Source organism: Melospiza georgiana, chromosome 1, assembly GCF_028018845.1.
Source record: "Melospiza georgiana isolate bMelGeo1 chromosome 1, bMelGeo1.pri, whole genome shotgun sequence".
NCBI classification, from domain to species: Eukaryota; Metazoa; Chordata; class Aves; order Passeriformes; family Passerellidae; genus Melospiza; species Melospiza georgiana.
Window position 1 is genome coordinate 102,316,678 of NC_080430.1, and position 25,201 is coordinate 102,341,878.

The following is a 25,201-nucleotide window of genomic DNA, read 5'->3' on the forward strand; positions in this document are numbered from 1 at the left end:
ATGCAGGCATGAACTGGAACAGCTCCGGGAAGCTGAGCACCATTTGCTTACAGAGGAAGCACTCACTTTTCTGAGCACAGGCATCTTTGCTGTGCTGGTGTTCAGGGAGAAAATCTTCATCCAACTTGGATGCATTATGTACTCCATAATGTATGCACTGGGAAACAGTTGAAGCATTTTACGATAGCTGGAAGGAAGGAGTCCACGTGTTTGAGTGTTTTGGGGATTTAAGTTTTTGGCTAAAGTGCTGCACTATGAATGCTTGCACTCACAGGACGAGCTGCTGGGCACATGCTGAGCGAAGTTTCACTTGGCTACCAAGAAATAAGGAAGAGAAGACAAGTTCCATATAGTTATTGCAGTCAAATAAATTAAAGGTTGCAATTTGATGCAAACTCTGAACAGGGATACTGTGAGACCATCTGTGAAGGGAGCTGTCCTGCTTGCCCCCTGCCATCCCCTTTGGTGCCTGAAGTCAGCCACTCATGGTGGCCAGGGACTGAATTGGCTTGGGAAAATGGTGTGCCTCGAGAATAATCCCTTTGTTGTTCACTGGGGTACTTTGCAGGCAGATCACTTCACTCATCTGCTCCCCTGGAAGGGTTCAGAAATGTTTGTCCTGGCACACAGGCAGCAGAGGAGGTGGGGGAGCCAGGATCGTTGCTCCCCACACACAGGGCCAGTTTAACATACTTGGACTACAGTCCAAATAAAAACCCTGACTACATCCTGGGCACAAATGAGAACTTGGGATTGGGTTTCTGCACTTCTCCCTTCCTGCCTTGCTTGGCTCCCAGCCCTGTGAATCGCTGGCGTGCGCCATTGGAGTGGATGCACAGATTTCCCTGCTTTGCCGAGCTCTGGGAGTGCCAGGGCACGGCAGCCCTAACTGGGTCAGAGCCTCTCTTTGCACAAGGGAGCTGAGCTGCAGGGACACCTCACAGAGCCACCAAGCAGCCTCTCACACATGCAGTGTGGGGACAGGGTGAGCGGGGAGTGGATGAGGTGGGGCTGAGCTCCCCCCACACTTGGTTCCCTGCCAGCATAAGCTTCCTTGCAGGGCTTACAGGCACGGCACAAGCCCGAGCAAAGCTCCAGCTGCTCCCAGGCTGCCAGGGCTAAGCAGCCTGGAATCAGAGCAGTGCCACCAAGCCCTGCATCTGTCACCGCCACCTCCTCTGTGCTCGGGATGTGGGGGGAGAGTGGACAAGAGACAAGCGAGCCCATTAGCATTTATTATTTGTATTATTATAGCACCTCAGTGCCTAGTTGTGGACCAGAATCTCATCCTATTAGCACTGTGAAAACCCAGAGCCAAACTACTGTAGTTCCTGCCCCAGAGGGCTTACAATCTCCTTTTCCAAACAGGGGTACAAAGAGATGGAGGGAGTAAAAGGGAGCAGTGACAAAACGTTCATCACTGTGATGGAAGGTGTTGATTTTCTGCAAAGAACCATCAGCTTTTACATCCTTAGTTGAATTTAGATGTTCCTCACACAGTCAATATTCTGTATTTCTCATGAAAAAAATATCAAGGAATCACACAGAACTTCATGTTATATTCAGTGAAAAACATTTTTCATTGCAAGAAACACACACAAGGTTATTTTAAAAAAATATTGTTTAGTTTGTATCTTCTAAGCAGATATCTGAACACGTTTAAAAAGTCTACACATGCAGTGTACAAAAAAAGTTAGATTTTTAACCAACTCTTTTGGCTCATTCCTTTACTCAATTTGCACTCTTGCACAAAAGAGATACCTTTTAATTACATTTTTGATGAAAAAATAGAAGTGATTTCACATCAACTGCTTTCCTTGACACACTTGTGTTTTCCCTGTGCTCACGATTTAAAACACAATCTAAACAGAAATTATGGGCTAGACACAGGGATAGAGAACAACTGTGTATTTAGGAAATCTATGTAACTGATTTTACAGGCTTTTCTGGTCAAAAAGTGGGATTACTATATTGTGCAAGAAGGGCATGTGACTTACAACTTTTTGCAAGCATATCTTATGTACATATTTTTAATAACTTGCCTGTAAGGGGCCAAATCCTGCTGTTCTGCTTGAAGTTTCTCTAAAATCAACAGCTCTTTGACACCGTGCTTTGTTCTGCTGGCCTCCTACTGCTGCATGTCATAGTTAATACTGTGAATAACTCAGCTTGAGTTCAATATTCCTGGTTTTAACTATAAGTACTCTATGGTAGTAATTGTTTGCAGGTTTGAGTATCTTACAGAGGCCTACAGGACAGTATGATTTATGCCCATGCAGAGGGACGAAGGGAAACAAAACTAGCTGGGCAGTTTGTAAAACAATTAAACATTTTCCATGGTCAGCTCTGCTATTTGCCATTTGGATAGCCCTGACTGGAACCACCTAGGTAGCCTAAAAAAACCACATTACTTCAAAATAGCTTCCAATATTAGCTTTCTTCTGTCTGTGCATCCTCTAAGTTTCTGTAAACATCCAGGGTATCCATATACATACACATACACCCCTGGGAGGGGATGTGTGTGTATACATGCATGGACACGGGTAGGTGTATATATACACATATACACACACACACACACACACAGACATGTACATATATGGATACAGAGCTGTGACCTCGTTAGGAAATAACAATGCCATTTTTATTGCATTCTTAAGCATCCTGGAACAGGGGGATTATTATAGGCACACATCTCAACTACTCCTCCCTTACTACAGTCCTAAAGCTCATTTACCTGAGATCTGCATCTGTAAAAATAAAGTTCCATTTTTTAGCTGCATGTTACAAAAGACTAAATATCAGCCCCACAGATATGAAATTACAACTTAATTTTGAGACTAATTTGCTACAAGTAAAATATTCTATCTTATAAAAAAGATACTGCTGAAAGAGATACATATTAAAAAGGAAACACGATTGTTAGGAGGTCTAAAAATCTCCCTATGCCTTCCCACGTGGTAATAAATTTATAAAAAATATTTGACACAGAAAATCTCCCCAGGAACCATCCTGCTGCAATCACATACCCTTTCAGGACACCCATCTCACAAACATTACGCGGTTCAGAGGGCGAGCTCCGCCCAAGGAGCGTTTAATTCTCGTCGTCGCGCCGGTAGTGAATGGTTTGTATTTCCTGAGCTATGAACATGGCCATCTCTCTCGTGCCTGCAGCAATCACTCGGCAGGACATAAGGTCCAGAGGTCCCCCTGAGGACAAGAGGATTAACGAGAAGTGCCTTAAATATAAGCCATCCTGTAATTAGATTGGGTCAGAAACACAGAAACAACTTTATATGTAGCTCCTTTTGGGGTGGGTAGGACAACCTACCTCAACAACGCCTACATGGAAATCTCCAGCAAAAAATTATTCTATAAAATTCTAGATACAGATCCAAAGTATACAAGAGGAGCAGTGAATGCCTGGATTTGTTCAGTAGTAAACAATAAAAGCAGTATTCCCCTTTTCTAACAATAGGACAGAAATTTGTTAATTCAGTTCATTAGTTCAATCAGTTCATTCATTACACTTCTTAATCGACCAGACCTTTCCACGGTATCCAGGTACTGGTCACCAGTAAACCATTACTCTGAGATGTGTACCATCTAAATTAATTAAGCAATAATCTGGAGACTGTGCTGTCCTTTACTCCCTCTGAGTGGTTTCTAGCCACAGATGTCCAAACTGGTACCTCAGAGTCCTCCTTTCTTGGGAGGATGTCCCTGTTGAAATCTAATTGGAATGTCTGAGTGTACCTGCCAATCTCCTGGGCTGGTTCCTTACTGCAAATACGAGGCTTTAAGGGAGTTACTCAAAGTCATGGAAATACAGTTTGACTCAGAAGACCTTTGATTTGCTGAAAGCCCATGCTGGAATTACATCAGCGTGTTCTGAATAACCAGCCCGAGCCTAGTGGAGGGTACAGATGTTTCTACAGGATATTGCTAGAAATGAGGTAGAGCCACAGGGGTGACACTCACCCAGTCTCCCAACAGTCAATGGAAAGGCAAGGGCATTTTGCTCACCTGAAGTGTCTATCACAGTGCCACCTGCCTCTCTGATGATGACAGTGGCTGCTGCCAGGTCCCAGCAGTGCAAGCCAAACTGGTAGTAGGCGTCTGCAGCGCCGGACGCCAAGAGGCACAGGGCCAGCGTGGAGCTCCCGATGACACGGACCCTGCACCCCACAGCAACACAAAGAAGAAAATGCTTTTGACTTCAACCTAGGTGTACAACTGTTTCAATCTTTTTTTTTAATTACTTTTTTTAAAGACTTTTTGGTCACAAACATGAGACATATGCTGTAAAACATCTTACCCATGTGCTTGGGCCTTGAGCAGTCTCTCAATGTTACCAAGGAACAATTTCAAAGTTGCAGGGTCACGCTTTGGACCAATTTCTGTTAAAATTAAGGCCTTCGAGATATCTGCAATGGTAGAGAGATGTTTCCATTAATTCAGCAGCTTCCAGGTAGATTCCATAAATTTTTTTTTAAATTAAACATTAATGGACTTTTCACACAAAAATAATTTCCACGCCCCTTGTTCTACCCCAAACTTTTTCTTAAAGTGACAACTTTGCATAGAAATTCAAGCAAGACTAGGTTTCTCCTATCAAATGGTCTGTTCAAAACACACTTTAAAAAAAACAAAACCCAAAACAGGAGGATTAAAATCAAGAATGCATTCTTACATTACTTCTCTTTCCATACACTGTTTTATTTCACTGACCAGTCACCTTTAGGGAAATTCACTAATATTAGCAGTCAACTAAAATAATCTAGTAACTTCTAATGATGTTAATCTATTCATATTTGAAAACACAATGGTTCCTGAATAGGGAATTCTAATGTAATTTGTTAACCAATTATAAACATTTGGGAACCCAGTAAGAGGAAAGAAAAGTTTCTCCCTAAATCACCAGTCATCTAGAAACAGCCCACTCTGGCATTTCAAAGACTGAAGACACCTTATCACAGAAAAAAAAAATCCCTTCTTATGACAAATTAAAGCAGTATTTTTAATCATAATCATATTAATCTGTGAAAGTTCTATTTGTCTTGTGTTCAGCAAAGGCAATGCTGTCCTAGAGCAGATGGAGATTCCAGCCTTGTGTACAAAGGAGAGACTCACAGTGACTCGAAAGGTGTTGAAGCACTTCTCATGTGAGATCTGAATACTGCCAGGCTACAATAAGAGTGTGCCAGTGTAGGTGGAGATGGTTGATCAAATGCCAAGTGTCCCTGCTCCTCCTGTGCCAGCTGAACTCAGAGGCATTAAAGGCATGGCAAAACTCAAAGGTTTAGTGGTTGAGAAGTCACTGACTGGGCTGTGCCCTGTGCCAGGTGTCACCTCCTAGCCTGGGCTGAAGGTGAGGCATTCCTTCAGGCAGGCAACCTCTGCCCGGTTCTTACAGCTCCTGCTTGAGCTGAAAGTGCTCTACACAAGGAGCAAGGAGGTTTTTGAGAGCAAATTAAGCAGGAGTGGGGCACCATTTAATTAAACAGGCTACCAAAGAATTTACTATTACAGATGAACCTTATGGATTCAAGCAATGTGGTAAAATGGTAGGTAAGTAACAGGTACGTAATTAGATTAAAAGTTATAGGGTGTCACAAATACTAACTGGGAGAACATAGATTCAACTGCTGCCTTTTAAATGACTGTGTTAAAACAAAAGCACCAATCCAGGCACGCTGTAGGGTATTTGTTGTTTAGCCACTACTAAAAATTCTGGATGGTGAAAGCAATCTGCCTTAGATTATTTTGCATAAGAGACCCAGTTTATAATCAGAGAACATTTAATGTCCATCCCCTTGCAGAAATGCACCAAGCATTCACAATATGCCAGTCATAGTTGGGTTGTAACTGAGACAGTTATTCTTATGTTATTAAAAATATTTCTAATGCATAGACAGATCTCTTCAATTTTCCTCAAGGCTACAGCTGGAAATTGGATGAATAGACTAAGGCAACTAAGAGGTAGGTCTCTGCTTAGGAAAAGGAGCTGACTGATCACAAGACACTATGACATTTCAGGAATTCAATATATGGGCTTGGTAGAAAAGATTTAACAGTGGTATGGATAAATTTATGAGGAAAAGATCAGTTCTGTTGACCCCAGAAGATTAAAAAAGCAAATACATTTACAGTATTAGCACATGTAAGGCCTGACATGAATCTAAGCATAAGAAGAAAGTATTACTCAAGATAACAGGGAAGATGGATCCTTCATTTAAGTGTATCATAGCTGCATGGACTCCCTAGCAAACCTCTGCAAAACTGGGTGTTGACAAAGAACAATGTTTGCCTGGGCTGTGATTTCAGATGATTAAGCCTGAACAATGAATGTATAAGTGTAGATCAACATCATACAACAATCACATTTCCTGAAAAAAAATGTCAGCAAGTGACATGACAGCTTAGGTCTCAAACACATCATGGCCACCTCAATTCCAGTGGCAGGTAGAGGGAAACACAAATCTGTCTTCCAGGGCTGGTTTATTTCACTGAAGCCACAGCCCTTAGAGAGGAATTGAGATTTAAAACACTTACAATATCAGTGGGAGTGAGATTACAGCAGATCCAGGTTCACTGGTGAAAATTTCCCACCACAAAATGATGTATCTCAAAACAAAAGAAAATTCCAAAGCCTTTGGAAGGGCGGAAGGTCTATTTCCCTTGCTATGTTCTAGACACCCACATGGACTGGATGTCTAGAGAAAGGAACACAGAAGTGACATGTGCCAAAATTGTTCACTGCTCAGCTGGAAACCAGAACTCTCTGACTGCAAAAGCATGTGGGACCATTTCCACAGTGGTTCATGCAGTCCAGCTGGGAGCACCTCTGGTCTCCCTAATAGTCTCTGCCAGTATGGGCTTTTTTGGAATATAAGATATTTGAGCACTGATAAAAATGTGATGTATAATCAGTGATTAAAATCTTAGGGATTTAAGATTTATAATGACTTTACAATCTGCCTCTCCAAATATGTAGACCCCAGATCACTATTAACTTAGATGAATACCAAAACTTCCCAAATTTCAGGTGAAATTTTGATGCAGGGTCTGCCTCAGGCACTAAAGAAACCTGCATGTCAAAATGCTTGAATTAACTGTGTTTTGAGCTCATTAAATCTCTCTTTGGGGTGAAATTTTTACCACCTTGTGTGTACAGTGGTGCACATTTCTGGCATATGTCTGCTTCCACTTACAGCTGGAGTGCTGTGCTCTCCTCTGAAATTTGATTACTTAAAAGAAAACTTTTCTAAATAATGCCAAATCATTATTTTCTATGATCATTAAGTAAACAAACAGGTCTATGACTTGGTTTAACTATAAATAAAAAATAAAAGAATTCCATTCAAGTGTTGGCCAAGTGTTGCTGGCTCCTTGTACAAGGAAACAAACCTCACACACCAGAGCAAGCTGTTAAAGAGCCCTAATGAAGCATGCACCCTTAAATTCACTCTTAGCACATTTGCCTACAGACATCAGACACTCTGTGACGTACAAGATCATCAGAAAAGAAGTGAATAGCAGCCACAATTGTACTCTGAATTTGATTCACCATTCCCATTGCATCCTGCTTATAAAAAATTATGCCAGGGCTCAGCTGGAATGAAACTGGTGAATCTACACATTCTTCCTTATTTTAAACAGTGGTTGTGAAGCAAAATAATTTAGGATTATTTAAATAGTTAATATTCAGATGTATATTTTAAAAAGAAAAGGAGGAAAGTGATTTTTCAGAAAAAAAACAAACACAAAACAACAAAATTATCATGCAGGTGAAATACTTTCCATCAGGATAATGATGTTCATTATCCTAATGATGATTTGCAACAACTCTGAAACAAAATTAATATATTCCTTTTAGAGTTCTAACAAAATCTAGACCAACCTGTCTCTTTTGATACCTGAAGCCTTTTGTCATTACAAAATGCCCCTTGACCTCTTCTACCAGTGTATAATCGTTCTTCAGTGCAGTGGTAAATTACACCAAATTCAAGCTTTAAGATTTTGAAAAGGAAAGAAATGAATGCAACTCAAATTACTCATCATAAATATAAACAACTACTAATGGCAAAAAGATCAGCAATATTTCAATTGGTACACATAATAAAGATTACACTGATGCTAAAAAACTGGAATAATTTTACTATTACTGTGATATGGAGACATAGGTCATATAAAATTCAGTTTGTAAAGAAAAGTTAATGCAAGGTGTTCCTGATCCTCTAAATCCTTACTCACAGCTTGTTTCTGTTCACATTAGAATGGATTAAACACTGAGTAGTTTTCAAATGCAATTGAAATGTTTTTACTGAAAATACACAAGACCTCTGAGGCAAGACTCTGAATGCTTTGCTTTCACTGGTGAGCAGTTACCCCTTGAAGCAACCCCAGTGACCTTGGCCGGACCACAAAGATTTACAGCCCCAGGATCAGTCAGGCATCCAAACTCAGGAGTCATGGCACTCTTTATTAACAGTGGATGCTTTTGGAGGCACCTCAGCTTTGGTGGTGCAGTGAATTTTTCTGCCTTTTCAATCAAAGCAGTACACTCTAGTCACTTGTCCAAATCCTTCTCTGCAAAATCCTTTTGTGAAAATCTCTTGAAGTCACAGGACTCCAAGAGAAGGAGTTTCGACAGAAATACCCTCCATGAAAGCTTAAGAATGTGCAACACTGGACTTTTCATGGGAGATTCTGTTTACCAATGAAAAGAGGGTCAGAATTAAACCCTTGGTATTTAAAATTTCTATTACTTTAATAGGCTCCATCAAAAGACTTTAAAGCACTTTACAAACTTCAAGGGTCAGCTCTGAAAATTGCCCCTAGATCAGTAATATGAGCATTATTTAATTTAGGGGTACACAAAAATTAAGTGACTTGCCCGAGGTGTCTGAAGTTGGCCACAAGGTCAAGAAAACATCTCAGATGTTCTAAACTTCAAATCTTCTCTTGCTGCACTTGGAGTTCATCAGAGACAATTTAAAGGGAATAGACTGTCCTGGCTCCCTACCCTGGAGGTCCCATCTAACCAAGGGATTTTTTTGAGGGACACACTATTTATAGACTCTTTCCCTAAAGACATCTTGCAGGAATTTCTTCAAGGCTTATAATCAGGCCAGTTCCCTTGTGTGTACTTTGGCTTCTTTTCAGTTTACTCTTTTTTCTGCTTGTCCTAATTATTTAACTGAGGGAGATTTAACATCATTCTTTACTTTTGTTTCAGCTTTGTTTAGTTTACATAACCCAAAATATGCAGCATCAAAATCATGATGGTGTTCTAGAAAACATAAATATCAGCGAAAACTGTCTGGTAATAAAATGTAGTGTTCAAAAGAACCTTTGGCAATGAATAAATTTCAGAAAAGCATGGAAGTGTTTCTCTGCAGTTTCTATGTTGGAAAACTTCTAACCAGAGAAGTACACAACATTATTCTGTTTAAATCAGTAGGAGGTACTAGCACATCTGAAAACTTGGTTGTTACTGCACAGAATTTTTGCTGGCTTTGCTTAAAGCCATACATATATTAAAAATTGTGGAATTAGGCTGAAAGAGGCACATTCATTGGCAATTTGAGTAACTAGTTACCTCATAGATATATATCAAATTGCAAACCAGCAACATCTGGAGAAAAGGCACTAGCACAAAAGACTTTAGCTAGGAAATTCCAAATGGCACACTGGAAGGCTAGGTACCTTCCCAGCCTCACTATGAAATTGTGGAATTAGGCTGAAAGGTCTCATGAGGTAAATATAGCTATTTTACTACATTAAGAAAAATACAAATGTAGATTGAATGAACTAGGCCCATAATTTTGCACTCTTCATAAAATCAGTTCTACATTGACTCCTAGCAGGAGTTAGCTTTTACAGATACTGCTAGCAGGAAAGCAGGAATAATAATAACATAGGAACACTGGGATATATGTTTAAATTATGAAGAGGCAGCACTAAAAATTGAACTTACTATGGTTTTGTCTAACTGAACCTTGCTCACACCAGTACTTCCTTCTTCTCCAAATAAATCCCATAATACTTTTAATAATTCATAGAATTTTTTTAATTGCCAGTTGGCATAAACAGGTTTTGCAGGACTATGATTTTAGATGAGTGTGATCAGATGCTTTTAAAACGCATAGGAAAACCTGAGCAGTGACTGATTTTTAAAATTTTTGGTTTTCAATTTAAAGTTCCCACATGGTTTTGAGACTTCTAGCCAACTCTCAGGTGCCCATCTTAAAGAACAGACTTCATACCTCTTTGTTAACAGCAAATCCAATGCTCACTGCCACTGTTGGAAATCTGTGAAAAGCAAGAAATGAATGAAGAGATGAAAAATCTCTTAACTTACTCCTCATGCAACCCCTTAGGCAACAAAACCCCACATAGAGTTCTGTGAGTTTACTGGTCAAAATGCACTTGAAATTACTCTATTTCTCCTTTGTCAGCCTCTTTAACTTTGTCAATTCCTTTTCAAATGTAAGTTAATATTGGAGAAGGCAATGAAGACTCATGAAGACATCACAATTTTTACACTGAACATGTAGTATATTTTAGGGTTGTTTTTGCTTTAGTGTAATTGAATCATCCAGTATAAAACCACTAATGCTATAACAAGTCATTGCTTTTAAGAACACACTTTGTTCAAGCTTTGCATCTGAGATGGCAATTAAGTACCGTGGAGATACCTTGCTGTTAACACCAACATAAAAAGAAACCATTTCCTCTATGTTTTTCAAAGTGATGTATTTAATTCAGTCCTTTTAACTACTGTATAGTTATTACATTTTAAATACTGAAATAAATTAATTTCTAAAAAAAAAATAATTCCAAAAGGACTTTGGAAGTCCAGAAAATATTGCTAGAAAGAGGAAATGTCACTTAATTGCATGAAACATCTTCACATGACACTGCCCACCTCCCCTGGAATTCTGTGTAATTGCAACAAAGTCAAGGAAATTTTTCTTTTTTTGCTTTATGAAAGTTGTAGTTATTTTAAGTTGCTAACTATAAGGCAGTGTTTCTAAGTACAAATATTATGAATAGTCATTAGTTCACAGCTCCTAACACTCGAATGATGAATTAAAAGTCTTAATTTTTGCAGCAAGGACCTCTAGTGTTGTGGAGGCACTTCAGAAACGTAACACCAGCATCTCTGCACAGCTCGTTTTTCAGTGCCATGCAGGGGTGGCACTTCCCAGGAAGAAGGAAGTGCCTGGGTCTGAAGGGCAGAACTCCCGGCAGGAATGTGCGAAACCCACGGGAGGCGCTGGGCCAAGCGTGCTCATAGCACTGCCTTGTTCTCCCTGCACGGTAACCTGCCCTGGCTGGGGGTGAGCAGGGCTGGGAGCTGGGGCTGGGAGCCAAGGGGTGTGAGCTGGGGCTGGGAGCTGGGAGTGTGAGCTGGAGGGTGTGAGATGAGCCTGTGAGATGGGGGCTGTGACATGGGGCTGTGAGATGGGGGGTGTGAGATGGGGCTGTGAGATGAGGCTGTGAGATGAGGCTGTGAGATGGGGGCTGTGAGATGGGGGGTGTGAGATGGGGGGTGTGAGATGGGGCTGTGAGATGGGGCTGTGAGATGGGGGCTGTGAGATGGGGGGTGTGAGATGGGGGGTGTGAGATGGGGCTGTGAGATGGGGCTGTGAGATGGGGCTGTGAGATGGGGGCTGTGAGATGGGGGGTGTGAGATGGGGGGTGTGAGATGGGGGGTGTGAGATGGGGCTGTGAGATGGGGCTGTGAGATGGGGGCTGTGAGATGGGGGGTGTGAGATGGGGGGTGTGAGATGGGGCTGTGAGATGGGGCTGTGAGATGGGGGCTGTGAGATGGGGGGTGTGAGATGGGGGGTGTGAGATGGGGGGTGTGAGATGGGGCTGTGAGATGGGGCTGTGAGATGGGGGGTGTGAGATGGAGGGTGTGAGATGAGCCTGTGAGATGGGGCTGTGAGATGGGGGGTGTGAGATGGGGGCTGTGAGATGGAGGGTGTGAGATGAGCCTGTGAGATGGGGCTGTGAGATGGGGGGTGTGAGATGGGGGGTGTGAGATGGAGGGTGTGAGATGGAGGGTGTGAGATGGGGGCTGTGAGATGGGGGGTGTGAGATGGAGGGTGTGAGATGGGGCTGTGAGATGGGGCTGTGAGATGGGGGGTGTGAGATGGAGGGTGTGAGATGGGGGCTGTGAGATGGGGCTGTGAGATGGGGGCTGTGAGATGGGGGGTGTGAGATGGAGGGTGTGAGATGGGGCTGTGAGATGGGGGGTGTGAGATGGGGCTGTGAGATGGGGGCTGTGAGATGGGGGGTGTGAGATGGGGGGTGTGAGATGGGGCTGTGAGATGGGGGCTGTGAGATGGGGGGTGTGAGATGGGGGGTGTGAGATGAGGCTGTGAGATGGGGCTGTGAGATGGGGCTGTGAGATGGGGGGTGTGAGATGGGGGGTGTGAGATGGGGCTGTGAGATGGGGCTGTGAGATGGGGGGTGTGAGATGGGGGGTGGGAGATGGGGGGTGTGAGATGGGGCTGTGAGATGGGGCTGTGAGATGGGGGCTGTGAGATGGGGGGTGTGAGATGGGGCTGTGAGATGGGGAGATGGGGCTGTGAGATGAGGCTGTGAGATGAGGCTGTGAGATGGGGGGTGTGAGATGGAGGGTGTGAGATGGGGGCTGTGAGATGGGGGGTGTGAGATGGAGGGTGTGAGATGGGGCTGTGAGATGGGGCTGTGAGATGGGGGGTGTGAGATGGGGCTGTGAGATGGGGCTGTGAGATGGGGCTGTGAGATGGGGGGTGTGAGATGAGCCTGTGAGATGGGGGGTGTGAGATGAGCCTGTGAGATGGGGCTGTGAGCTGGGGGCTGTGAGATGGGGGCTGTGAGATGGGGGCTGTGAGATGGGGGCTGTGAGATGGAGGGTGTGAGATGGAGGGTGTGAGATGGAGGGTGTGAGATGAGCCTGTGAGATGAGCCTGTGAGCTGGGGGCTGTGAGATGAGGCTGTGAGATGGGGGCTGTGAGATGGGGCTGTGAGATGGGGAGAGTGATATGAGGCTGTGAGCTGGGGCTGTGAGCAGGGGCTGTGAGATGGGGGGTGTGAGATGAGGCTGTGATCTGGGGCTGTGAGCAGGGGCTGTGAGCTGGAGCTGTTAGCGTGAGCTGGAGCTGAGAGTCAAGGTTTCTGAGTCAAGAGCTGTGAGCTGGGGCTGTGAGCCGGGGGGGCAGCAGCACAAACTCCATCTCGCCCTCAGGTACTGCGACAAACACAGCCTCCCCCCCACACACACCACACCAGGTACCAAGAGATAAAGGGATGGCTCCTCTGTGTGAGTCCCCACCAGGGAAAAGCATCTTCAGGAGGAACTGTGAGAAGCTACATTTTGGGTTTTGGTGGGTTTCCCAGGCCACTTACCTGTGCACAAAGTTGCACGTTCCATCAACAGGGTCAATAATCCAGGTGGGACTGTCGGTGAGGACACATTTGGAACCTGCAGCAGTGGATTCTTCTGCAATGAACCTGCATTTGGTGCAAGGGTAAAACAAGTATCCCTGAACATTAGCTTAGATACAAGACTTGGAAAGGACAACCCCATCATTCTGGTTTTTAAGAGAGAACTTCTCCCTCTCTCCATAAAACATTCTTGTATAAATGTTAACACACATACTGCTTTTTAAATTTGGGAATTGGTAACTTTCATAGAGACTTTGAGGGAGAGTTCTCAACTCTACAGCATACTATTATACATGGCAAAAATGAACTCTATTTATGTACATTTCCCCAATACACCATTAAGGAAGCCATGAAAATGAATGCAGAAATGGATCTGAACTGGCATTCCTGGAACTCAAGGAGAAGATTATTTTATGCAGAATATAATTTTATGGGTTAGGTGAGTGTCTTGCAGTAACTAATACAAACTGCAAACTGTATGTGCTTCTCTTCTGCAGTCAAATTCAGTCAGAAGGAAATAATACTCTTAGAAAATCCACTACCTTGCTCCTATCTGTATTTTTTACAGTAATCTGACTCAGGAAATGAAGAGGTTTACAAAGCGGGACTTTCTTTTTCCCATGACCCAGAAAAAAATCAACAAATTATTTTTTGTTTGTTTGTTGTTTGGATGCACAAGGCACAAAATGAAATCTGAGATCATCTTCTCTTCTGTTGTTCTGTCCCAGTTTCTTTTAGTAGTTTTTTCCCCTCCTTTTTCCCTGGGAAACGAACATCCAGTTCTGGCACATTTCCTGTCAACCTTAATTATCCCTGCTTTCCCATAAACTGCCCAAGGTCTCTTTCTGTAAGAGATGTGCAGGTGCTACTCTCACAGATTTTAATAAAATCCTTTATGTACAGCAGGAGTGGAATCCAACTGCTAGTACTGAATCTTGCTGGTGGTTTCACATTTGAGCAGCTGGTAGTGGTATTCAGAGTTTCTGCAAATGCTTGAAGACAAAAAAGCTTCTTTCAAAGACACAAAGAGAAAGAAAAATAGGATAAAATAAAGAGAAAATATCTTTTGCAAAAGAGTCCTTCCCTAGGACTAGAGTAGCAGCTATTTCATTTTATTTAATGCCTTCAACCTATACCTCATTATTCCAGATAACACTTGAAGCCATGAGTTTAAAATGTTCTGCAGACAGCACAGGAGGAGACTTCTTGAATTTTCCAAATGCTACTCTGCTTCAACCTAAGCAGAAACAGACTATTTTGATGGCATTACAGACCCCCAGCTGGTACAAAGAGGGCATTAGGAAATGTTTGTTACTATTTTCATCTCCATTAAAAGAAACAGCTGAAGGACAAAGTGCTAATGCACAACTGAGAAACGAGAAAGACTTGAACAGGTGTTTGAAACTCTCAGTTTAACATAACACTTTGCAGGCTCCTTGCTCTAAATATTCCACTATTTTGTATTTTTGGTGCTGTATCACTTGACTTTTGCTTTCACAAATCCTGTAATCAGCATCCAAACCTAAATATGCCTTGTCTGTGCTGCTGGATGCAGAGGAAGTTTATCTGGAAGGTGGAGCACCTTCCATCCCACCTCAGATTATCCATATTCCACATAAATGATACCTCTGCTTCAACCCTCTGTCAGCTCTCCCAGCTGGAGCTTGAACTACAGCTGCTGTCTGGCCAAAGAAAGGTGAAATGAGAATCTCATTAAAGACAGGAGTATTTCTGTGTAAGATGATTTGCCCTGAAGCACCATGAGCCAGTCCCTCACCTTTCCCTCACAGTGGGGGTGTGATGCTGCAGTCCCTGAGCTCAGAAATGCTAACCTGGTGGTGGGGCACAGCAGTGCCACTGATAAAACCTTCATGCTCAAGAGCAATTTTTCCAAAATGGATGTAGACCAAATTAGGTGCACATTTTAAGAAATCTGGGCTAATGGGTAACAAAACACCTCCCTTACTGCTATACAACACTGGGAAATGTGAGAGTTCTGCAAGGTCACCTCAGATGTCTTGCTCTGTGTCCCATAAAAATGAAACAAAACACCAGTGTGATGTATTGGAGTAAATTCTAGGAGCAGCTTGAGAAGTGGGAAGGGTACCCACCCCATTAAAATAGTTAATTTACCATGCCAGCCTGCCAGCTCCGCTGACCTCTGCTCAAATCTGGATTACACTTCACTCCCACTGAAAATGAGTCTAGTAATTTTAGCCAAGCTTTAGACTACATCTGTTCATGCCACTCTGAAATTCATTGCAGGAGCAGCAGGGAAGCTGTAACACACCATAATGTGCTGCAGGAATGATGCCCAGTCAAATGCAGGAGATTCAGCCTGGGCAGGTGCCTCACCTATCCCCACACGGGGATCCGAGGACAGAACAATGGGAAGCCAGAGTTGGATGTAACCCTCCTAAACTCCTGTATATTGGTTTTAATGTCTACAGAATTAAGGCCACAAGGAACACAAAAGATGACAGTTTGTGTGATAATAGCAAGGGTAAATGTTGATATAGCCTTTTGCAACCAGCAGCCCCTGGTAGTCTGGCTGTGCCTACCCAGACCTCTTGGATCTATCTGAAAAAACATCTCTGGGGCACATCAGAGTACAAAAAAGTGAGCAAAGATTAAAACTTGATTGAAGTGTAATGAAGTCTGATATATACCATTTAACCAAGAAGAAAAAAGAAACATGGGACAGAACTACTTTTTGAATGGATTTTCCTAATATTTCTCTGTAGTTCTGAGTACATTCCCAGTATCTCAAGACTCATAATCGCCTCAAGTGCAAATGGCAGAATCTAATACCATCCCTTTTAATTTTTCTAACATCCAAAGTCCATTTTTGATTCAGACGACATAAGAATCAAGATGATTTAGAAGAAAAAGAAATCACAGAAATCTTCAGTGCAGCTTTCAGCAGCCTGCTTAAGGGAAAGACTGAATACAATATAAATGACATTTTAATATTTTAATTGTACTTCAATTTAACTCCTGACTATTTTTGTGGACTCCTCATTGCATGTGTTTTAATCTAGTCTAGTTAAATTTAGTTTTAATCTATTTTTTAATCTAAATGCATTAATTATCTAAACAAATTCTAAGCAAACCCGACAACCACTATCAACAAAATAAGATTGTCTTGAAGAAATGGCAGTTCCTTCATTTACTTTTAAAGTCAGAAGTTAACTGTATGGAGTTGATAAAACCTGGGATTTTTCAGTTGCTAGGCCTATGCTGACCTTACAACTTTTGTTCCCCTTCTGAGTAACTCAAGTGTGTCTGGTGATTTGCATTTTATGAGAAACGTGTAGGTTTTATGTTCTCTGCCAGACTGCTCAAGGAAAAAAAAAACTAACATAAGAGAGGAGATGAGAGAAGAGCACAGCCAGCAATAGTAGAAGGAATATTACACAAATAATAGGCTTGTAAAGCCTGGCACTCTCTTGAAGAATTGCAGCCAAGAACCACACATTATGCTGTACAGTACTGCTTTAGTATGCCATCACATACAGCATGTATTAGAAAGCCATATTGAGTATAAAAATATGCTCCTTCTTACGGTGTTGGTTTTTTGCCCAGCAGCATCACTGACAATTAGATTAATAGCTGAGCCCTTCAGATTTCGCTCTTTGTTCATTTCTGCACAGCACTAGAATGCAAGGCTCATCCCCATCAGGCATGCCCCCAGTTAGAAGGGAGTCAGACACTATTTAAAGGATACACAGGCCTTGCACTGGCTCTGCAGAAAAATGAATTTTATCCACTGAAGTCAAATGTAGAAATCAATGTCAGTCTCTGCATTAAACCAAACCTGGCAACTAATACAAACCTTCTCTCTAATCTGTATGTGAGCTGAGTTGTTATTTTCAAGTTGATCACAATAATTCAAGAGGAACTGACAACCTGATCCACTTTTAAAACCTTGGTTTTGCACGCCATGTAGCAATTTATAGCCTGTTTATGAGTAGGCATCAAATAATGATGATGATGACAAACAGCCCTGCTTCCCACTGATCTTCTCACTACAGAACACAAGGTAAATGTAATTAAATGCACTTTTACCTCTCCTGATCTGGCAAATGCATATGGGTGATGGCAACAGGAAAGGTCTGCAGGGTGGGACCTTTGCTAGCATATATTTCTGCTATATTTTATAGATAGCATTAGCATAATTCTTATACAGTAGGCAACAGACCAGTATTCTAAACATCATGGAGATCGACATGAAACCTTCATCCATGATGTCCCTACAGGGGAAACATTGCTATTAAATACATATATCAAGAAACACAGAAAATATAAAGTATAAGGAAATGTTACTTTTTCAAAAACAGGAGTCCTACAAAAGTTAGGAACAATAGGTTAATATATAAGAAAGATACAGAGACATAAGAAGGATACTCAGACTTCTAAAGTTCCCTTTAAATACCAGTCAGAGATGCAGCATGGAAAGGACAAAAGAAGGTCATTGATAGTTTCTACAGGCACTCACCTGTGGGAAGGAAATTTCTCTTTCAGAACAGAAATAATTAAATTTTCCACAAAATGATCAGTTTCTGTCACGAGATCTGCTGCAGATGTCTTTGTGGACACTTGTTTTTCCTCTGTTAGAGCCTTCCTAATAATCTGAAACAGAAGTTCATAAATCAGATTTGTTGGGCATTCAGCCTGTGCATACTAAAATAATATCTTCACTGAAAAAAATACAGCTAATCCTGAAAAACAGCTGCAGGCCTAATTCTACCAGAGGCTGTTATAATTTTTTGACAAAAAATCCTTCTGAGCTAATGAGTACTCTTTTGGAACACAGCATTTTGAATCACTCTGCAAAAACCACTCTTGACAGTTCAGAAAAGGATTGATTAAGGGATGCAACTAAGGAAATAAAAGGATGATGACAGTCATCATGATTTACCAAAATTACCAAAAGCATACACAAGGTAAGAAAAAACCTCAAGGCTCAGGCATTTTTCAAGGAAAGCGCTTTTTCTTTCTTCTTGTTCCTTTTCTTTTATTTTCTTATACAAGGCCAATAGCCCACTACTCTCTTAATTTAAAAGATATGCAATAAGGCAATCATAACTGGTTTCCATTTTGCCAACAAAGATACATCGTTTTTTGGGGGGTTTTGTGGTTTTTTTTGAACTTTAAATGCTGACCACCCTCTGGTTTCCACAGAATTGCCATATATTTAACAAGAACGAAAACTGAAGCTTTCCCTAGATATGAAACCAATGATTTAACCCTGACTCTCTTCTGGAAATGTCTTTATCTGATTCACCAGGGTATTACTGTTACAAGCTCAAGTACAAATGCACATATGGGAAAACACTTAATGAAAGCTTTTCACCATTTCCCCCATTTTCTTTCTGTTTAGTTTTTTTTCCACACTTCTTCATCAAAAAGAAAAATAAAGGGACAGGATGCAAAAGGAAATCACTTATTTTTCATTCAGTGAAAATGATGAATTATGTGAAATTAAAAAAAAAACAATCCAAAACAAAGCAAAAATTAAGCACCACTTATTTGTAACCCAGCAGCAACAAGATCAACATTGTAACTCCCATCTAAAATTTATATATTTAAATTGCTTAACTAAATTTCCATTGATCAAAGTATTTTAAAACCATTGAGAAATACTTGATGACCAAAGAAAATGGTTCTTTTGCATTGTGCACGGGAAAGGGAATCAGAAACTCCCAAATGTCATCTCAACTCTTGATTTTTATAGTGTAAAATACTATATTTGAAGAGTGAGCTAATTGATCTGACAAATAATGGATATGGCCAACTATTGCATTACTATAGAAGGTATCTGGACTAATGCTTCTGCTCTGTGAGCTGTAAAACAGTTGTGCCTATTTACTGAGCTTGTGAGGGCAGGTAGTACTTTCCAGTTTGAGGAAAGTTCTTTACTGTATATCAAAATATTAACCACAGTTCATTTTTTTACTCCTCTCAATGCCCTGTGTGGTTGTCTTGAAGGATTTATGATAGAAGCATAAAACTGTTACTCCAGCAAGGCCCTTGGGCTCATCTTCAGCCCAAAGCAAAATCCAAAACACTCCAACCACCCTCAGCTGTGTATTCTAAAAAATCTGCTATGCTGATACCTTTTATTTTATTTGTTCTTCATTACTTTCCTATCGTCTTTACTGCTTGGAACTTCACATAGTGAAATAGATGAGGAATGTCCACCTTTTGACAGAGATTTGAATTTCTTCTTAGCAATGCCACGCTCTTGATTTCTATTCAGTTTGAATGCATAGTAGATTGAGATTTTTGCAGCCATTTAAATCAGTGCCACTGCTCAGCAGGGCAGTGAGATCATACCTGAGCCTTGCTGGGAAAGAAAAAGTGGAGATGAAACCTCTCTCCTGTGGACGTGCTCTGCAATCAGCTGATTGCACTGCATGCGCTGGCACTTGATCTCTCCGGTCTGAGTACAACCCTTTGCACGTGAATATGTTTCCATTTCTGATCCTTTACCCCGTTGCTCACGACCATTTTTAACTTTAACCTGTCTGTTTCTCTGGTGGCCAGCATGGTGGAGCAGCCAAGGGTGTGCCTGCACTCTGAAGTGGTGGCCGATGGCCCTCTCACCCATCTCCTCTGTGGGCTCGTGCCCAGGAGCCACGACACACATTCAGCATTTACCCCCTGCAACGAGCTGCTCCTGCCCACCTCTTGTGCAAGCAGAATGTCATAGGCAGAGGAGGAGACAAGTCATGGTGCTGGGCTGAGGTCACCACCCACAAATGGGCACCACATCAGTGGAGGCTCACCCACAGCACACAGGAGGGACGCCTCTGATTCTGCCAATTCTCTGCCACTTACAAAAGGCTTGACAAAAGGGACCCCATGCACTTGCTGCAGCTTGTACAGGTATGCAGTTCAAGCCAGAGTAGCCCCACACAAGGATCACATTTCCAGCATAATTAATGAAAACTTTTATTCTTTGGAAAAGGATCAAACAGCTCAGAGCAGTGTAGAATTCAATTTATGTTGAAAAATCCCTAAAAGTCACCTGCCTGCAAAGGAGTGTTAGAGCCTGCTGCCTCAGAATACCTTGAGAGCATCACTCAACTGCTCTCCTTGCAAAAGCCTTACAATAATGTCTGTGGATACCTGCTACAATTGCCTGATCTTTCCAGAAGGAAGTGGGGTTCCACAGAAGTCTCACTCTAGGTTACAGGTAGCAGGCAAGCAGAAACCAGAGAAACTACAGGATGATGTAATGGAAACAGGAGGTTGCACCTTATCCACATTGAACAATGAAACTGGCAATCAAGATGCTGTAATTTGACTTTAAATGTATTTTACTAGACTTTGTTCCTGTGCTAGGGCTTGTCTCTAGATTACTGAGATTTTTCAGCAATTTCTAAGCAACTGATTTTTGGGAGCATGGTTATTTACAGCAGAGCCATTTAACACTCTTAGCCCTTGCTGCCCCTCCTCTAATGCAGATCTTATCCTAATACCCTGCTTGGGAGCATTTGGGGGGTTATGCAAAGTGAGGGACATTTACATCATTACATGGAGACCACACCACAGAGCAGGACCAGGCTCTCCCTGCTCCCTCCTTCATTCCCATGGAGCAGGAGAAATGGAGACACTGGGGCTCAGTCAGTCTGGACTCTTCCTATTTTAATGCCTTTGTAAAATTTATTGCAACAAAGCAGAATGAAGAAGACGGAGGGTCAAGATGCCTTTTCCCCCAGTACCTGCCAGGAGAGCCACCTGCAGTAGTGTGCTCATGTCAGATATTTCATTTCACCATACTGCTTGCACTCACCATACACGTCTGGGAGATCAGAGATGGATTTTGGATACTTGCAATACTGTCCTGAAATATTTGCTCACTGATAAAATCAAACACCTAGATAAAAAGCATGAGTACCTGCAAATAATTCAGGAAATTCCAATCTGGTTTGCTAAAACATCTGTCCATGTTACATGAAAATAGCCTAAAAATTTCCCCTGGGACCTAACATCAGGGAAAAAAAATTTGGCTTTTTAGGATACCAGTGAAAGTTTTGCATGTTTATTTTTTTAGTGGTATTCTGCTAGGTCTCTTATGCCTCATAAAATTATTTTTCAGAAAAAAAGAAAAAAGAAAAATAAGAGAGAAAAAAAAGAAAAAAGGGGGAAAAAGGCTTTGACTTCAGCATATTATGTCCTAGTGTTAGTTTCTTACTGTTATTTTTATCTGGATGTATGTTTACTCATTTTGGTGAAGCTTTTCCAATTCTGCAATTGGAGAGAACGGTGCAGATATTACTCAGTGCTCTTAACAGCATCAAAGATGCACAGACTGGTCATGGCTGCTTTTCTTGAGCAAAAAGTCATATCAAACCTATGGGTGTACTCTCATGAACAGAGCAAGCAGCTTACTTACAGGAAAAAGCCGAAGAGAAGCTTGAAAAAGTGCAGTTATTTGTGGCCTTACAGAGTGAATTTTAAAGCAGGTCAGTTACAGACATTACAAAACCATGACCATTCTCGTTATGAAACAGCCATATATATTAAATGAGAGCCTGTGATATTTCATAAAAGTAATAAGAACTAAACAGCAGGATAAGCAATTATTTTAACCCAGTAATAGAGGTTACTCCAGCAACAACACTTTTGACACATACATGTGTATATGTATATGTACTTATATATACACATAAAGAAGCATCACTTTATTGGCCTTTTAAGTTTAGAAGAAACTATTCTAGAGTATAGACACCTACCTCTTGGAAAGAAGATATATTTTATCTATAGTCATGAAACACAATGCAATACAAATCAAGAAGATGTATAAGCCAAAAGGGGAACAGAAAACTCTATTACTGGTTGACTTTTCCTAGAAATCCAAAATCTGGAAGTGCACATTTTTCTTCAGGCCAAGAGTCTTGTAGACATTTTTTAATGACTCCAACCCTTTCTAACCTGCCATACTCCTGAGAAATGGAGCCCCTTAGAAGAAAGGCTGAAGAGGCAAAGTCTCATGCAGGGATGGAGACTGGAGTTGGATCTGGGGAGACAGAGAGTGCAAGCAGATTTCTGCTTGCAGAATGGAGGTGCAGGTGGAAAGGTCTGAGGGATGGGAAGAGAAGTAGAAGAAAAAAATGAACTTGACTAGTGGAATTGACTGCTTTTGGTGATGAAAATAACACCCACTTTTGTCAGTCAATTTTCAACAAAATTCCAGTCCTACCAAATGCATGTTACACTGCACTAGGTGTCCTTCGCTCTAGTGTCGTTTGGGAACACCTAAATAAAAGAATAGAGCCGTACCTGCTCCTTTTCTTCCAGAAGGATCTCCAGTGCCTTTTGTAACAAAAAAAGATTCCTTAGCAGCTCTACTTAAACAACATCCATGGCTGGTTGAAATTTGGCCTGCCAAGGAATCAGCTATTTCCTGCCATTTGCAAGGTAGCAACGGCAAACTGTGATTTCAGATTCTTAGTCTTACAGAATGCTTACTTCTTCCAGGAAAAGGCGCTCAGCTGTAATTTTCTAAGCAAGTGAAATGATTGGGGAAGCTTAAAGCTGGCTTCACAAATTGGTATTTTGAGAAATAAGGTGTGGAGGCTTGAGCAAGTCATGAGTCTCTTCTTGTGAAATGGCTGGCAGAATGACTGTGCCGGAGAAACTCCTGTTTTGAGAGTCTGTGAGAGCATGACCTGTCATCCTGATTTGGATTATCCATTTAGTCCCTGTATTATTAAAACAAGTCTCCCCTCCTCTGGCATTCTGCTCATCTGTGTAGTTGTTTTTCACTAAGGAGAAAATATGTTTAATAACACATCCTAAGGAAAAGTTATGGGTCTTGGACTCACAGATAGAAAAGGGGGCTTCTTAAATCACAGTGTATTGGTATGAAACATGTTTCAAAATAGAGCAGAATGGAAGGGAGAGAGAAATATACATTGCTGAATAAATTTGTGTTTCACCCAGTTTCTCAATCAATCAATCTGCTGATCCCACTTCTTGGCTCTGTTAGAAGTTCTGCTGCTGCACAGAGTGGGGTAAGGATGTCTCCTGAGCAGACTAACCTGCTGTGTCAAAACAAGGATCTGAAATAAGCTACTACAGACCTTCCTCACACAGCCATTCGTCCCTAGCAAGTGAATTTCAGCCACTCTGAAGACTCTGCCAGATCCAACAAGAGAAAACCTCCTTGACACGGTTATTTTTCTCTGCACAAGCTGCTGGAAAACAAATGCTTTTCCCGAAGGATGCAACCTCCAAGGGATGGGGCCTCCCAGGGAAGGGGCCCCTCGAGGGGATGAAACCCCCGCGTGAAGCACCCCCAAGGGCTGGGGCCCCGCGGGAAGTGGCCCCGCGACATGAGGCCCTTGAGGGATGTGTCCCCCCCCCAGTTCTGGGGTCCCCACGGGATAGGGGGGGGCCTCGAGGGATGTGTCCCCCCCCCCCAGTTCTGGGGTCCCCTCGGGATGGGGCCCTCGAGGGATGTGCCCCCCCAGTTCTGGGGTCCCCTCGGGATGGGGCCCCGCTGCCGCCATCCCTCCCGGGGCCGAGGGCTCCGCCGGCGGCCGGGCTGAGCGGGTGCCGAGCCCGCCGCCCTCCTCCCTCTCCTCAGCCCTGCGCCCCGGCCAGGCGCCCTCACGGCCCTCCCTCACACCGGAGAGGCGCCTCCGGCCGCGGGGCAGCCCGGCCCGGCTCTCACCTGCCCGGCGCGGCGCGCCAGCTGCACCGCCACCTCCGCGCACTCCTTCCAGGGGTCCCCGCCGCCGCCGCCCGCCGCCGCCGCCCGCCCTTCCTCCTCCTCCTCCTCGCACGGCTTCATCGCGGCGGCCGCGCTGCCGGAGCGGGCCGGGGGGCGCGGGGGGCCCGGCTCCCCGCCCAGGAGCGCCCGCCGACGAGGATGCCCTGGGCGCTCACACCGCCCGGCGCTGTCACTGCGCGCCCCGGCCGCGCCCCGCCCAGAGCGCAGCGGGGCGGAGAGAGACGGCCGCCGCGGTCAATGGGGAAGGCGGGCTGGGCGCTGGGCGCTGGCCTTAGGTGAGCCCCGGGGGCGGAGGAGCGCCGGGAGAGGCGGCGGTACCGCGGGGAGCAGCGCCGGGAGGGCGGGATGCGGCGGGCAGGGTGCGCAGGGGGATGCGGAGGGCAGGGTGCGGGATGCCGGATGCGGGATGCAGGATGTGGAGGGCAGGCTGCGCCGCCATCGCCGTGGCCTGGCCGCCCCTCCTGACATGGCGCCGGGACAGCCAGGCTGGGCTGGGGCGCTCCTGTTTCCCCCGGGAGAAGGAGGAGCAGCCGCGCTGCCAGGCCGAGCGGCCCCTCGGGGCTCCGCTGTCCCCGTGTCCCCAGAGCCATCCCGCGGAACGGCGGTACCGGGGCTTGTGGGGAAAGCTGGCCAGGGCTGGCATTGGCATCTCCGGAAGGAAAGGGGAAAAGTGTGGCAAAAGCGGCCCAGGGAGTTCGGCTTGTTAGTGCTTGGGAGTTCAAGTGTGTGGTAAGAAATACATGGCCCTTTCTATTTTCCCCTTGTCTTCGTGTGTCATTTTGGATTTGTCAAGGATGAGAAGAGAATTCAGAGCCCGCTATTCCAGAATCCGTGTAAGCCAAATTGCCATGCCGGCAGAGCAGGGAACAGAGCTGAGCGATTCTGGATCCGCCTCTTAGAAGGAGGGCAGCCCAGGATGAGTGCGTGCTTATGCAATAGAGCAGCCAGACTGTTGTGCTTAAAACACCGAGTGAGTGTTGGGAACACACACTTTATCTGTCAGAGTGA

The 25,201-nt window shown here is 43.4% G+C and overlaps 2 protein-coding genes across 2 annotated transcripts in view; one reads left to right on the forward strand and one right to left on the reverse strand.

Moving 5' to 3' along the window:
* Positions 1–1,184: 1,184 nt before the first annotated feature.
* Positions 1,185–24,253, reverse strand: IMPA2 (inositol monophosphatase 2). Its single transcript, XM_058036669.1, has 8 exons — positions 24,134–24,253; positions 17,945–18,078; positions 13,408–13,512; positions 10,272–10,317; positions 7,904–8,012; positions 4,319–4,427; positions 4,027–4,178; positions 1,185–3,210 (listed from the first exon to the last, which is right to left on the reverse strand). The coding sequence occupies exons 1-8, from the start codon at positions 24,251–24,253 to the stop codon at positions 3,095–3,097; spliced, it is 891 nt and encodes a 296-aa protein (XP_057892652.1). The 3' UTR covers positions 1,185–3,094.
* A 168-nt stretch (positions 24,254–24,421) lies between these two features.
* The window catches only part of MPPE1 (metallophosphoesterase 1), a 32,418-nt gene continuing 31,638 nt past the window's right edge, over positions 24,422–25,201 (forward strand). The window contains exon 1 of the mRNA XM_058033744.1: positions 24,422–24,468. The gene's annotated coding sequence lies outside the window, so the exon portion shown is untranslated. The remainder of the gene's footprint in view (positions 24,469–25,201) is intronic.